The 16,742-nt window shown below is 31.5% G+C and overlaps 1 protein-coding gene across 4 annotated transcripts in view; it reads right to left on the bottom strand.

Annotated features, from left to right (window-relative positions):
- Positions 1–838: 838 nt before the first annotated feature.
- Positions 839–16,742, bottom strand: part of gish (casein kinase I gish) — an 88,769-nt gene continuing 72,865 nt past the window's right edge. Inside the window, exons 6-12 of one of the 4 annotated variants that reach the window (XM_065350766.1) lie at positions 15,967–16,086; positions 15,105–15,275; positions 14,825–14,973; positions 10,783–10,869; positions 6,204–6,350; positions 4,798–4,904; positions 839–1,629 (exon numbers count right to left, since the gene is read on the bottom strand). In XM_065350766.1, the coding sequence (XP_065206838.1) occupies positions 1,578–1,629; positions 4,798–4,904; positions 6,204–6,350; positions 10,783–10,869; positions 14,825–14,973; positions 15,105–15,275; positions 15,967–16,086 (833 nt within the window). In that variant the 3' untranslated portion in view covers positions 839–1,577. Of the gene's footprint in view, positions 1,630–4,797; positions 4,905–6,203; positions 6,351–7,658; positions 7,761–8,699; positions 9,055–10,782; positions 10,870–14,824; positions 14,974–15,104; positions 15,276–15,966; positions 16,087–16,742 lie in introns of those variants that run through there. The other 3 variants (XM_065350767.1, XM_065350768.1, XM_065350769.1) reach the window with 3 other exon arrangements.

The following is a 16,742-nucleotide window of genomic DNA, read 5'->3' on the forward strand; positions in this document are numbered from 1 at the left end:
GAAATTACACACGCACTCGTACCCGTAAAATTTCCACGATTTTCGGGTGTCAAACCAAAATGAAAAAAATTTATAAAAACAGAAAAAAAAGTAAAAATGGACAGAAGAAAAACAGAAACAATAAAACATCGACATTTTTCTATATACGTATACAGATTAAAAAAACAAGTTGCTCGATAAGTTTACAAAACACTCGTTGCGTATTCTTAGCCCTCGTTTTCCGTGCGAAATTCTGATTTTTTTTTCAACTATGATGGCTGATCATTGTGAAATTTTCATTTGTAAAAAAATAAAAATATCGGCAGTGAAAAGAACATACGGGTTCGAAAATAACGAAACGAAACGAAAAAGAAAATAAATAAATAAATAATAAAAACAGTAAAACAAACATAAAAAACAAACGTTGCACGAAAGCGATTCGAAAAAAAAATCTTGTTCTTTAATGCGAAAAATAATCTCTACGCATCATCCTAATACTGTTTACACTGGTCGTTCAAACAGAAAGGGCAAAAACAGCCTAGCTGTAATTTCCACAACGACGGAAAAAACTGTTACCAAATATGATGGAATATCGTTGATATGTCTCTGAACACTCCTTGCAAAAGAAAAAAAAAGAAAAGAAAAAAAACAAAAATAAAAACAAATAAAAAGGGGGGGACTTCGTATTGATGAACATTTAGAATTAAAAGATCAACTTTTTTTTTTCATATATATACAAACGTTATGAATTCTACACGAAAATAATAAGAATAAAAATACAAAAAGAAGCGCCATAACATCAAACCATCGGGTTAAAAAGGCATGATTTTGATTTGTAAAAACATTTATATAAGACACATATCACAAAATATTGTAATTAGCGAGAAAAAAAAATGGTTTGAATGCAGTTTAATAAAAACTAATAAAAATAAACGTAGGTATATAACACAAATGACGCGAAAGGAAATTTTTCTTTAACGATACACATTTAAAATTTGATACGAGAAATTTTTATATTAAAAAAAAAAAAAAATTAAATAATAATCATAAAAGAACAAAAAAAATAATAATAATGCACAATTCGTTCGATGTCTGTATAAAGTCAACACGGACGTCTCGACGAGGAAAAAAAAATACATACAATGTAAAAAGTACACATAGGTAAATGGAACTTTCTCTCAATGCAATAAAATTACATAACGTTTAGATTAAATTTTTAAAATACACCTATTCATATCGACGTATTACAAAGAAAAGCGCGCGCGAGTTCACACGTTAATTTAAAATATTCATATAACGAAGAAGCGTTAAGTAAAATTGAAACATTAAATTTGTATATTCTCTCCGAACTCCGAACCAGATGAAAATGGAGAAAAATAGGTATAAAAAAAAAACAAAACGATAAAATATTTTATATTATATACGCGCGTAGTAAATCGAATCGAACGAAATAAAATAGACAAAAAAAATTGATAAATTAATTTGGTCGATAGCGTTCACGATGCGGTATTTAAAACGCTGTCGCGAGAATTCGATTGAGATATAGTATGTAACAAAGTTACAGCTTCTTTTTCTTTGTTACTTTGTACAACCATTAGTCATTTCGTTCGGCTGTTTTTCTTTTTTTTTCTTTTAAAAAAACAGCAACATCTGTAACATAGGCGAAATTATACGATAAATCTTATTTCTGGTAGTATTTCTTCTTCATTTTAAAGTACAAATATATAGGTAGGTGTATACTTTCTTTAGTTTATAGTACAACTATAAAACTAATACAACGTGAATAAAAGTAAATAGAAAAAAAATATATAAGACGAAAAAGAAGAAGAAGAGTAGTAAGCTAAGAAACAACAACTACCAGCTCAGCTACCGGAGCCTACGGGGGATTTAAACCTTTCAAATAAGACGAACTCGTTAAAATTTGTATTCAGCAACAAAGCAATTAACTTCTTATCCCTTAAGACTTTCATAGTTTTATAGTAATTTGAAACGAAAATACAGATTATTACAGTTATCCATCTCTCAACTCGCAAGTACTAGTGTACAAAATATAAATAACGAATGGCTTCGAATAATTCATCTTTACGGCTTGTAAGGTATGCATAGAGATAGATACACCTTTCTCTGAACCTTTCGATTATTTGAGTAATTCGCATGTTTTATGATCAGCTTCTGTATCAGTAAGTGATTAGCTCAGTTTAGAGGGTGTGATATGTACTTAAACGAGCTTGTGATGGGGAAGTTATTAATTAAATAAAACTTTCTTTTGGATCGATGATAAATGAAAGTCATGAAATATGTAGTTGAACAATCTAAATTTGTCTTCAGAAGTGGACAATATGGTATAAATAATACATTGTACACTTCTAATTTTCGGTATAATGAACTACCATTTTTGAAAGCTTGGAATCATTCGTTATTTTTCAAAGTTTAATTCAGCATTTTGGTTCTCGATTCCCCCGCACAAAAAAATGATTCTAACCGTTAAATTTTTAAGGTAGGAATCTTACTATTTTTTTAAAAAAATTAAAAAAAAACTGTCTAAAAATGTGTTTAGTTGCTTAAAAATTCTCTTCGAGTTATTTGTATAAAATTTCTCAGAAATGTGAAAGAGCCCAAATGCCTAAAGCTTCATACCCTGAATTCATCAAAATTTACTTTCAACAGTTTTTTGCTTTTGTTTTTTTTCAAAAATGCAAAGAAAATTTGAAAAAAATAATGGAAATAATCATCATTTTTTTCAAGTTTTTAAAGTGTATCATTTTTAAATTTGAAAAAGAAAACAATAGGAAAATGAATTTTTTGGAGGAGGATAGGAGCCGCAGTTAATTTCTATTCTGCTGTGAGGTGCGACAATGCTGAATCCGCTTTTGATCACCTCCTTCCGTATCCAGAAACTTCACTAGGTAAACAACATCAAAAATAAGAAGGAAAAAAATGCTTGGAAATTCAGTTTATGCAGAATAATTTATCAAAGTTGAAAAAAAAGCAACAATATGAAATGAAAATCACAAAAATTTTCAATTTCTGTTTGAATTTCTTCAAATATGAATTCTTGCTACATATTTAGATAATATACTTGTTGAAAATATCTGCTTAAATCGATCGAAAGGATCACTAAGCTTATGAGAGCTTGATTCATTTTTACCCTAAACAGAACACGTAATCAATTTTTTTCCAAGGAAAAAGCAACTTTCGAAAACGCTCACAAAAGTGAACACAACAGTCTTATTTTAACGTATAGAAAATAACAAAAAAAAACATTGAAATTGAAATGTTTTGTGCTTTGGTTTTAAATTTTAAACAGTTTGGGAATTTGTTGATGTAAAGAGCGAGATTTTTCGGCAATTTTCTGCAACAAAGTCAAAATTTTTGTAATTTCTGACCTACCCCCCACCCCTCCCCCTGCAAATGGCAAAAAAGAAACACTCACCATTTTAGCAAAAAAAAACTTGTTTTTCGTAAATTTCTGACAAACAAACGAGACTTTTGAGCGATTTTTTAAAAAAGCAATCTTTTTTTGGAAATTTTGGAATAAACGAACATTTTTGGAGGTTTTTATCAGTTTTTGAAAAAGTCAGAATTTTTAACAAACAACAGAGTTTTGACAATTCAAGCAAAAAAATTGTTTCTTGATAATTTGGAAAAGAAAAAACTCTCTCCTCTTGCCTGATGATGAAAAGTTGTACTTTTTGAAAAGATCTTTGCAATAAAAAGCATTAAAAATAAGGAGAGAGTTTTTTCTTTTTCTTTTCTTTTCTTTTCCAATTATTGGACTCCTTAGTTTTGGTTCATTCTTTACCTCTTGATAATTTGGCAAAAAAGTTATACTTTATGGCGGTTTTTGCCATAAAAAACAACATTTATGGGTAATTTTTGGAAAAAAGATGAGATTCTTGAGAAATTTCGCTCAACAGCGTGACTGTTTTTGCACTTTTTTGGTTTAAAAACGAGGCCTTGAAATGATTTTTAGCAGTTACTGGTAAAAAGACAGTTCTTTTCAATTTTTCCAAAAAACGAGAATTTTTGTCAATTTTGGGCAAAAAATTGTACTTTTTCGCAGTTTTTGTCAAAAAAGCGAAACTTTTTATACTTTAGGCATTTTTTGAAAAAAAAAGTAGGTAATTTTAGTAATCAAAAGATTAGAGCCCGAGTACCATCCCTGCTCTATTCACAGCATTTTTTCGAAAATTGGAAAATCCTAAAAAAATCAGCTGGAGGCTTCAGAATGGTTCGAAACTACCACCCAGCTACTTTGGAGGTCAAAAAAACAAGACAAACCAAATTTCAGTTCTCATTTTATCAAAAATAATCGCATGAGAAAATTTTGGATTCAAACCAGCACAAAACGACTAAGAATGTCAAATATGGGGTACAAACCTAATTTCAGTCTTTTATGATAATCTAATCGCATTTTGATTTTTTTAAATGAGAAATGAGTCAAATTGGAAGGTTCAAAAATTCGCCAAAAACCGAAAAATGAATTTCAGCACCTGAAATTTTTGCTGATGTAATATTTTGGGGTCCTATTTTGATTATTTTCTGTCCGATTCAAAAATTGTTGTGGCGGTTGGGATACTCCCATAGGAAGGTAAGAATTTATTCGATCGAATATTTAATTGGAAGTGAAACTTGACTGGGCAATTCACAGAAAAATTCAATGTTTAAATCCACCAAAAAAAAAGAAATTGAAAATCCAATTCATAAATGATCAATGAAAATTAAATCTTCTTCTTCTTCTTCTTCTTCTTTTTTCGTCACTAAATCGAATAAAAATTACTCGAAAAAATCCCCTTCTCATATGAGTACTTTACTTACTTAGTATCATCTACAACATCGACATCCGGTTGAGCAGCTATTGGGGTATTAGAATGACCAGCGGTAGGATCGTCTGTAGCTAATTCACCATTAGTTGAACTTACAACCTAAAAAAAATTAAATTTCGCAAAATGAAATCTATTGCAACCAACTCGAATATTCAACCAAATTAAAAATAAAGAATTGAAAAAAAAATAACAAAAACGAAAAAAGAAACCCAAATTACCCATAGTGTAGCATGTACAATAATAATATAAAGAACCAATAAGAAAAATATAGGTAATATAGATATAGATTTGCGATAATTTTCAACTATGTATAAAGGTAGGTAAATACTGTGTACATAAGGGTGTTTGATTTCTTATAGAATAAAAATCAAAGCGGTGCGATCAAAGGTGTGGTATACGAGTATGTAGGAATAATGAAATGAATTCGAATACAATACTGAATACTGCAGGTATAATTTTTCAGAAACTATTACAGCATTGGTGAGGTACGATACAATTTCAAAATAATAACGAAGGATAAAAAAATTATACAAAATATACATTTTCTTCGAAAAAGCGTGCAAAAAAATCAAGCAAAAATACTACTAACGTAATATTTTTCATACTTTTTACATAGCAAAAAAATGTTTTAAAAATAATAAATTAAAAAAAGAACGCAAATTATTCCATGAGAAAAAAAAGATGAGAGAAATCTTTCGATAATGAACTGAAATTAAATCAGATACAATGGATATCATGCATCTGAGGCATCATGCACCCTTCCTGCGATACATGTTTGTTCCCCTATGATAAAATGTACCGAATAAAAAATAAAATAATTAAATAGATATAGGCGATGAAATTAAAACATTCAGAGCGTTAGTACAAAGGGTGGTTCAAATATAAACTGGAATTTATCGATAGAACAGCCAGATCAATTCGTATTTTCCTTCGCAATCAGCACATTTTCCCAACCTCTCTAGAAACTGTTGAATTCTTTCAATGTATAATCTCAAGATTCAAAATTGTGAATGCTATTTCACTTGAAAGATTCGACGCAAGCATTTGATGAAAATCATAATCCTCTGAGTTCTCTTCCAGGTGTCTAAATAGTTTATAATCACCAAGCGATAAATCGGGACCGTAGGCAAGATGTCCCAAGCTTCCCCACCTCAAATTCTTCTGTTTTGATCGGTAAGCAAATTTCACAGCATTTTTCAAGAGATTTCCGTATAGTAGTCTGTTCATGCATGAAATCAACGGCAATGCTTCTCCAGATTACTTCCATCCAAAACTTACAAATTATTTAGGAGCTCACATAGCAGTAGTAAATTTTCAGCAACCAAGTCGTTGATGCAATATTGTTTCGAGAAAACTTATGATAAACCCCAATTAATCAGCAATATCGCGAATATTTACCCGCTGTTCCTCCACCAATTCCAAAATCAATTTTTCGCGGGATCTGGTATTATCTAATAGGGTTAGGCTGGTTCCAGGGCGACGCTCATGCGGCTCATTTCCCACTTTATCTCGGTTATTTCGGAATGAAGAACACCAATTATGCACCTGCATTTGAGAAAGATACTCATTATAGAACTTTTCATGCAGTTGTTGATCAATTTCCACCGATTCGACATTTTCTCTAAACCGAAAAATGAATCATTTCTTTCCACATAGACACAACCAAGATGACTTACAGAGCTCCAAGTAGGTACAGGGTGTTCCAGAATAACCTTTCACATTTGTTTTTCTTATTACTCTGAGAGAAAAATGTTTACAAAAATTCTTTTACAACCAAAATGAAGTAGAAACATGCCGTTTTTAGACCGTATATTTGAGTTTCCATTAAAAGTCAAGTTTTAAAAATTTTTTCATCGAGATATTTTCCATCATTTTTGACACATTCAACCGAACATTTTTTCAAATTATTGAACACTTCTCTTCCTATCAGTCTCGACTCACGATTAAGATTACCTAGAAGATGTTTCAGAGTCCTAGATTCATCCTGATACACTTTTGACTTGAGGTAACTCCATAAAAAAAAATCATAGGCTGAAAAATCAGGGGATCGAGGTGGCCTTTAAATTTCTGTGTTCAACGAAATTATTCAATGTCCAAAGTGCTCACGCGCTAAACATATTGTGTTGGTCTCTGAATGATAGGTAGCTCCAACATGTTGGAACCAAGTAAGTAACTCTATTTTATCTGCCTTTCAGTTCAGGAACAAGAAACTTGTTCAACATTTTGCCTTACCCCTCACCATCACTGTTTCATTAAACACACATGGTCCCACTACACCAACTTTAGCCACGCCCAACCAAACAGTCAACTTGATGGCGTGTAGAGGTTTCTCGAGTATTATCAAAAGATTCTCTGTACACTTGAAGCGCACATTCTGTATATTCACTTCACTGTTTAGATAAAAATGAGCTTCGTTACCGATGAGTAAAGAGTGAAGGGGTCCAGGAGTCTTTATTTTTAAAAAAAGACCTTCACAGTAAACGTACACTGTACAGCCATCTACTTCTCCAGGACAAAAAATAACTATTGAAACATAATTCGGCATGCTTTGGCTACCTAGAACCGCCTTTACCATTCCCCTAGCTCCACTTGAACACAGATCAGTGCTTACCAAAATGTGAAAGGTTATTCTGGAACACCCTGTATCTTAAACGAGGCAATTTTTAAACCTGATTTCAGTACCCAACGTGACTCATTCAAAAAAACGAAAAAAATTCCTGCCCATATTTGAACCACTCGTAGTTAGTACACAGACGGACAAACAGAGAGAGAAAGAGAGAGAGAATGAAAAAAAAAATGAAGACGAAACAAAAAATAGAAGCGCCAAATAAAAAATTACACAGCAAGCAATACCTGAACGGATCCATGTCTATCCGCAGGTGTTAAATTTCCTAATGTATGAGTAGACTGTTTGGAAACATCTGGCCATGCAGTGACCCCACCCTTTCCGCCACCCTATAAGGGAAAAAGGAAATTTATACGTCAAATTAAAAACTCTAAGTACGCCCTTTTTCTAAACGGAATTCAATTTTCATTTCTTGTTCGTCTTTTTTTGAAAAAAAAATTGTTCGAAAAAAAAATAAAACAGAAAAATAAAAACAAGTAAACAAAAAAAAAGGTGTCTCTATAGCGACAAAATAAAAAATTTCAATAAGCATGCAAATCTGCTTCGTAAGAGTAAAGTGTATGAATGATGCTGATCGTCACCATGATTTTTCCATTTCATCTTGTAATTTACGTAAACACAATAATAATTTTTACACCGATGAAAAAAAAAAAAAAAAAAAAAAATAGATTGACATCAATTCAACACAAATTAGTACTACACTACGATAAGATACAAACAATCGATCAAACAAAATTAATCGTCGAAAAAAATTATCAGTCGATTAATATCAAACGTTTCTGGGTTAACAAAAATCACGTTACGTTATTATCAATTATTAGTACACAAATTAATTACAAAAAAAGAGAGAATTATTCAACAAAATATTCGTCTACAACTACGAGCAAGGTCTATTGTACAGGATGAATTTTGAATTTTTTTTTTAGATTAATTTTTCAGAAGGAAAACTCTCAAAAGTCATGTAAGGCTTGTATGTACGTATCAATATCTTCATTGGCGAATAATTGAAATAAAATAAAGGCGAAAGTCAACTTTTTCAATAGGAAAAGATCTGTATTGACTATTGAGGAGTGCACTACTTCTTCGCAGTCTTGGGCTTCCTATAGTACAGTCTTCGAAGAATCAAAAAATGAATAATTCGGATTATATCCAGAACGACGTCAAAAATTTTTGCTCAAATGTATCAGCCTGCATTTTATTTTTCTTGCATTTACAGGGCATTTCAGGGTAAATAGAGGTAAGGTACTTCACTCAATAATACATCAATGTTCCGATTACAAAAGCAAACATAATATATTAAGATACTTAATAAAAAAGACACGTTGAGAAAAAAAATCAAAAAACAGAACTGTCATAAGACCTTTACAAAATTTCTGCACCACCTTGTGCACAGTGTTCCACTTTTCACATCTCAAGAAAATAAATGCACTCAGCGGTAACTTAAACAACACTTTCAAAAAATAAATGATTAACGAATTTTCAATAAAAAATACACGACGTTTGGGAACAATGCAAGATTTTTCTAGCATTTCGATTTACATCACCACTTTGTCAAATTCAGGACTTTTTCATGGCTCGCGGGGTCTCTTTGGGCAATGGACGCCCTCGGGGAAAAGTTAGTTGCTGAAAAACAGTAAAAAACATTCAATGAAGAATTTTTCCATCGACCCGATCAGATTTATGATAGTTTTATAATATTTTTGAGCCTTTGATGGATTTTTAAACTTCAACTTGACTGTTCAAAATATGTATTTCATCAGAATTTTTTTTCGAAAAATATAAAACATTCAAATACCCACCAGAGGCTCCAAACTGGTGCGAAACTATCATAAACCTATTCAGGAGATCTAGATCAACAATAAGATGCACATGAAATTTCCGCTTTTCACCTAAAAATTTTTATCATTTCTCACGAACAAGTCTAAATTTTGAAGATGTCAAAATTCGAAAAAAAAAATCAACTCTTAAAATTTTACGACGTGTGTTTTTTCACCGTTTTTAGATTACATATTTTTCAATTTTTTCCCCATTTTTAAAATTTTTGATCAGACCCCAGAATTGTTTAATCATTTTGAAAATCTTTGGAATTCGAGAGTAAATTTTCGAAACTATAATAGGTATAAGTAGGCACAGAATACAAATACAACAAAAAGAAAACTGTCATAAAAAGAACAAAATAAATGACTATTTTGTTGATCGTATGTACTTGAATTTACCACCACACGATCTCCACATTGACCTGAGCTGTAAAACGATTTTCCAAATAAAAATTTATTCCATAAGGCACAATTCTGAAAAACTGTAATAAGAAATTTTTCAATTTAAAAAAGGACTGAAAAACTGACAAAAAATCTAAAATTTTCAGATCAGTTTAAAAAACGATAGATTTTCGTCAATCAATATCCCAATGCAACCCCCCTCCTCCTCTCCTTCTTTTTTCCACTATAATAGGTACACGATTTGAAATGATTTGTTGAAAATGAGTGAGCTATTTTTCAGTAATCTGATCAGTGTCCTCGCAATTCAGAAATTAGGCAAACTTTTCTACACCGATTTAGCAGGAATTCTATACATTTGGAAGGGAGACTCTACTTCTACCCTGAAAAACCCTGTATTATTCCTTCACATTCGATGTGAAAATTTTCAAAACCTTCAACTTCTTCTTTCTGAATTTACAGACTAGATTCAAACATGAAAATTGCCCTCTCTCACAAAAGCATTGGGCAGTTCGAAACTCTAACTGATAAACCAAAACAAAAAAACAAAAAAAAAACTCAAACCTCGAGCATATTTTTTTAAAGCGTTAAAATGTGAATTTGATCCCCCCCCCCAAAAAACACAATCATGAAAAAAGACTTGCAATAAAACATATTAAAATATAAAATGAATAATTTCTCTGGACGCTTTTTTATTTTTTTTTAATCGAACAACAGTGAAATTCTATGAGTGAGTAAAGAGAGCACCTAAGCCACAGCTTCCCTTGACCTTTTCGTGAAAAAAAAAATCAACGAGAACGTAATCCACAAATTTTTTTCTAAAAATAATCCTGAAATTTACACCTTACGGTCTCGTTGACGGTTGAAACAAAACACGAGTAGAATTTTTCAACAATACGTCTACGAGCCTGAATTCAATTACGACTTTTGTCCTTCTAACCAATTTGTTTCACCGAGCAACGTGACGCGGTATTTATTCGTTTATTGGATTAGAATTTACACCTCGAAATTAGCCATACATGTTGAAATTGATACGATTCATCCTATACAATATTCGGATAAGTACATTAAGGTAGGTACAGTTTGGTACAGAGTACATATTCGAAACACGTACTCAACCTACGTATTTCATTACCTTTGTAGCAGCGGCAGGTATGCGACGTTCTTTACACGGTGAAATTACTGTTTCTTGACCAGTTAATAAGGAACCAACAGGAGTAGACTGCAAAAAAAAAGCGAAAACAGAGTCAAAATTATATTCAATACATAGATATAAGTAGGTCACGGATATGAGAATTTTTGAATTTACACGAATAACAATAATCTACTCGTACGATCATTAACTAAACATAAGATTACACAACTTCATCGTCATCTAATTGGAGGAAATGATAAGTCTGGGATTATAGTAATAAGAGTACGATGCTAACGCCAACGCCATCGAAGTACCTAGGCCTATCGAATCCGTACAAAACACACTTGCTAAATTGACGCTTGTCAAATGAATCATACATGACAATACCATCCTGTGTCAAGACTGTAGACTACGAGTATATACGTCAATAATCGAACCATATTCACTCTATGATCGCGATGATTACAAGCTATCAAGTACTTGAAATAATAAATGAAAAACTACGCGCAACTTAGGAATAGCCTGAATCGATCTCGGGATATAATTTTCAAACCACATAGGCTAACTGATCGTGTAGACATTTGTTACTCGGCCGAAATGAACATTAAATATGGCGAAAACGACGTAACATTAAAATATTCATATAAATTGGAAAATCGTCGCTTTACGTAGACCTTAAATTAATTTCAGACCATAATTTTCCTCTACGTAGACTTACACAGTGAGAGAAATTATTCAACACGGTCGTTGCTCAAGATGACTGCTCTTTTGTGATAAATATAGGTGCCTAAACCTACGCTATATCGGACGAAGGCTACTCAATTCGAACAATAATGGTTTTCTCATTTCTAAAAGTACGAATTCGTTCATCAAATAATCATCACAGAAACATTAAACCTTCGATAACCGAGCTTGGTATTTCTACCTACAAACCTCTTGAACAAAGCGAAATTATGTCATTTCACAAATTACCCAAGCCTGGGTACTTATCAGAAATAATAACACGGATGAATAATTAATTAATAAAATCAATTCTTTTAAGCAATAAATAGACTTGTATTCTCTTCCTTTACTAGAATTTCAAACACAAATAGGGTTAATTTTGATGCAGTTCTTTTAACAAATCGTAAAAAATTAGTTTTCAAACATTTTTGTTCGAAATTTATGGTAATACTGATTTATAAAATTTCGAAAAAATACATCTATTACCAAGTTTTATTTTCCCTCGACAATAAATGCAGCCTAACTTACTGAAATAATAACAAAACATCGCCAAAACAAACATGGGAGCGGTGATAAAACCACGAACGAAAATTTTAAAAAGTGCATTGTAATTTTCACGAAGATAAAAATTGAGTCAAGCAAGGAAGGGGATAAAGTTGATTATTACCATCTGACATTCATCTGGTACATCATCACCATCACATGTTGAGGAGAACGAAACGAGCATTCTATTAAATACATTTCTCCACGTGTAAGTACATATAGGTCTATGTTTAGCATTTCATCGCTTCAGCAACACTCGAAAATCGAAACAGTACATATCAAAAAAAAAAAAAAAAAAACTCAGAAAATACTCATTCAAAACTATAGAAAATAAACGCCCCGAGGACATCGCACCCTGTATACTTGACTTATTGACATATTTTCACATTACCTACGTTACTATTCGCAACCTTGAACACAACATAGCACATGAAACGAAACAAAACAAAAAATTTTTCGCTAACTACAGAATATACCTACGAAAAACATACGTCAAACTAGGAAAAAAAATAAATAAAAATACACCCGAGATAACGTTTCAATTTAAAAATAAAATTAATTCCAGGTTATCAAAGATGACGAACTCGGTCTTTCTTCAAATTCGAAGAATAAAAACAAACGAAACGTAGACGTGGGCTACACAAAACCACTAAGGGGAGTAAGTAGGTATAAATATACCGACGATGCACACGAGTATACCTAATTAATGTGATTTACATGTATCAAATAAAACTACACGTCACAACACAATCGAAAAATAGTAAGATCAACGACGAGGCTCGGGCGAGGGTAAGACGATGAACAACGATTCGACCAAAAATACCTACTGGGACCAAATATTATATATTTTAAAAAAGTCACCTCTTGTGAGACTGTTTTTCGATTCGTAGATGGCAAAATGAGCTGGTATACTTTCAACGTATAAAAATCAACAGGCTATTTAATAAAACCATAATATTAAATTAGAACACACCCGAGCTTATTAAAACATTAAAAAGAAAGAAGACAGAAAAAAATACTTGATAAGATTCGCATTACCATTAATACAATACAAAGTTACGAAATTAAACCTATTTCCGCTATTGTTGGAATTTTAGTCGTTATGCGAGGTATCGTACATGTTACAAAAAAGGGTTCTAATTTCAGTCGGAGCTCCTATACTGTATTATCCTTCCTATAATATACAATACGTTCCGTAAGTTCGCGTAATACCTTCAACATTTTATTAGTGAAGATAATGAGATTATTACGACGATTTCAGATTGCTTATAGAATGAGCAAATAAGGGGAGAAGGAGAAATTCAAAAATTTCCAATCAATTAACATGGTGTTCCAAAAATTTCAGTGTTTTTTTTTTCAAAAAACCCAAATTTAAATAAAAATTGTGGTTTTGAAACAGATCTGTTTCGAGAACAGAAATTTATTGTTTTTTAATGCTCTGCAACTTCGAATTTTTTTTGGAAATTAAATTCTGCTTTAGAAATTGAAATTTTTAGGACACTTCTAGAAGTGTTGATGAGATAAGAATACTTTTAAATTTTTTTTTCAATATTTCACAAAGTCTAGCATAAGATTATTGCGAAATTACATCAAAAAAGTGGTACTTGAAAGTCTGAAATTTTTCGATCAGTATCGAATGCTCTCCGAGTCCTCTCTTCCCAAAGAGGAGCTCAAAATTCAAAATTTTGGAAAAAGAACTTTAAAAATTCATGTCTTTTAATGAGTGTTTGGAAATATGCCATTTTATGGTATTTTTAAAAAATTTAGGAATTATTGGAAAAAAATTTACCTCAAAAATAGTACTCACAGTCACTTTTAATTTTAAAAAAAGAAGAGCTGCGAAAAATACATTTTTGAAATGACATTCATTTTCATTACTTCCCTCCCCTCCCTCATTCCATTCAAAATACAATTTTTTCAAACAGAAAAAAAACCGTACAAAATCTGCTTAGCTACTTATGATTTTTCAGAAAATATTTTTCCCAAATTTTGAAACTGTGTTTTCGAAAAGGAATAGAAGAAAGATTAAATACTCATCAAAAAATCTAAATTAAATTTTTACCACCTATTGTTGAAATTATTTAATAGAAATTTTACGTTTTACTCCATAAATTGAGAAAAAAAAACAAAAACGCGATAAACAATCAACTTAAATCTTCAACATGAGATCAAAATTGTGATTCAAATTAGATACGAAAGATTCTGAATATGTACACACAAAAAAATTACCTCTGATACAATAATTTAAAAAAAAATCCGACATAATTGGACACCATGTAGGGTAGTAAACAATCTCAAATTTTCAACCCCCATGCGCAAATTTTCCTCATACTGAATTCAAATCCGTTACATGAAAAATATTTTCAAAAGTATCACTGTTGAGACTTGCGAATCATACTGTATACCTACAAAATTGCCAACTTCGAACAATACCTCCTTTTACCCGGCGGCAATTAAATGAAAAAGATATTAAAACGAGAATCCTCTTTTTTTAATTTCATAGCGAAGCCGGCCCAGCAAAGACGGAAAAAAGAAACTCGCGCAGACGTGAACGAAATATGAAATTTTTCCTTCGCAGAAATATCCGCACAGCGATATTGCGATTTAGGAAAAATACGTAACTTACGTAGGACTACTCGGATATTTCTTTTGGGATAAGATGAATAGTATAGATGATATTTTATTCTCTTTGTTATCGAGCCTACAATGATGTCATTGCGTCGACACCTGAGCAAAAAATTCCAATAAAATAAAAAATATGTCATATGTCTCTTACCAAAGTTTTACCCGTCCAATCGAACTCCGAATCGTTAACGAAACCACGTCTTTCGAATAAATCTTGAAATAATTTTCGTAAATACTCGTAATCGGGTGTCTCGAAAAAGTCCAGCCTTCTTACATAACGAAGATAAGTGGCCATTTCCTCTGAAATAATGAAATACGATAGGCTAACATTAGTAAGGTGTTAAGAGTAAAACGTATACAATACATAGTATGAATTTGTACACATATAAATAGGAGTGTCAATAATAATTCAATTATACTCGATTACAAACCTGGATGGCCATCGCATAATACTTCGATAGGTGTAGCACGTTTAGTATCGCCTATTTTTTGGTATCGTTCTTTTAACGTATCAGCCTTAAGTCCTTGCCATGGTAAAGAGCCGCGCAAAAAATACATAAACATATGACCTAATGCTTCTAAATCGTCTCTTCTACTTTGCTCTAGAAAAAAATTCAAAATCGATTACAATTAGTATTGTTCTACGAACATCTAACAACGTACGTACTATACGTACGTACGAGTAAGTTAGTAAGTAAAATAAACACAAATGTTCCAGGACCTGCACATTTTCAGGAATATATCAGCTATCGAGTCGTACTCGTATTTTTATTCTATTCGTATTTCGTCGTCTAGTAACAATAAACGAGTATGGAACTTCGGTTTCGATTTCTTTATTATTATTCTATTTCACGACGACACAATAACAACGGAGTCAGAGCCAGAGGCGAAAAAAAATGAGTAAAAAATATCGTCATAGAAAATACGTATCGTTGATTTGAATTAATTTTGGCAATAGCTCCTCTCCTCATTTCGATTATATCGTCAAGGTAGAATTTTAGGTAGCCTATTGCTAAAAATGATACCATACAAATGTGAAATGGTAGGCAATAGGTATCTTCGAGGAATAAAATTTCAAACAGTTCCACTGATACTTTAATTCGCTCTTTTAAAATATTAGTGTTATGTAATACTCACTCGTTCGCATAGTAATTTGATACAATTGATACGAATCGTAAATCATAAGCAATTATGTATCAAAAATGTAGATAGAGATACATATTATAAGAGTAGATTTTTTTCAAATAAATACGAAATACATTGTACTGAATTCTTTACTAAATCTAAACATACCTTTTCCTAGGTGAGTGTTTATACTCATATATCTAGCAGTTCCCGTTAAACTCTTGTGCTCCCGATACGGTATATGTTTACTGGTTTCTAAGTCTATGTATTCTTTAGCAAGACCAAAATCTAAAATCAGAAATCATTTTTTAGCAGGCAATAATAGTGAAAAATGCAACTGTATCACATTCAAATAAAATAAACAAGCATTTTTTTTTTTAATTTTAAAAATTAAAAAAAAACACATTTTCTATTTAATTTTAATTTTACGTTGTTTCGATTGCTAAATTGGTAAAAAAAAATCATTCCAAAAATATTAATTCTAATTTCTATACACATAGCTTGACCATCTATCATTAATACCATTCAATTAGAAACGAAAAAAAAAAAATTATTAAACATCAATTAAATTGTCAATTAGCTATTTTATGGATTTTCTACATTTTCAATCGGCAAATTTTGGGAGAAAAATACCATAAACCTTAGGAAGGTCCAGGTGCACAGATATAATATCGATACGAGAGCGTCGACGTCGTGGACATCTCAAATTCCAACGAGTGACCCTTTTGATAAAGTAATTCGAACAATCAATCTACAATCAGTACATTGAAGGTGACCAGAAACCACGTGTAGTCTGAGCATCACATTTTTCAAATGTTGGTCTGAATTTCAAGCTGTTAAACTTCATATGAATATTTTTTGCAGATTTCACTGCAGTCTCCACAAAGAGCGAGAAGACGGAAAGAAAAATGAAAGGAGAGGTTAGAAAATTCCTAAACTATCTA

The sequence above is a fragment of the Planococcus citri genome, chromosome 2, assembly GCF_950023065.1.
Source record: "Planococcus citri chromosome 2, ihPlaCitr1.1, whole genome shotgun sequence".
NCBI lineage: Eukaryota > Metazoa > Arthropoda > Insecta > Hemiptera > Pseudococcidae > Planococcus > Planococcus citri.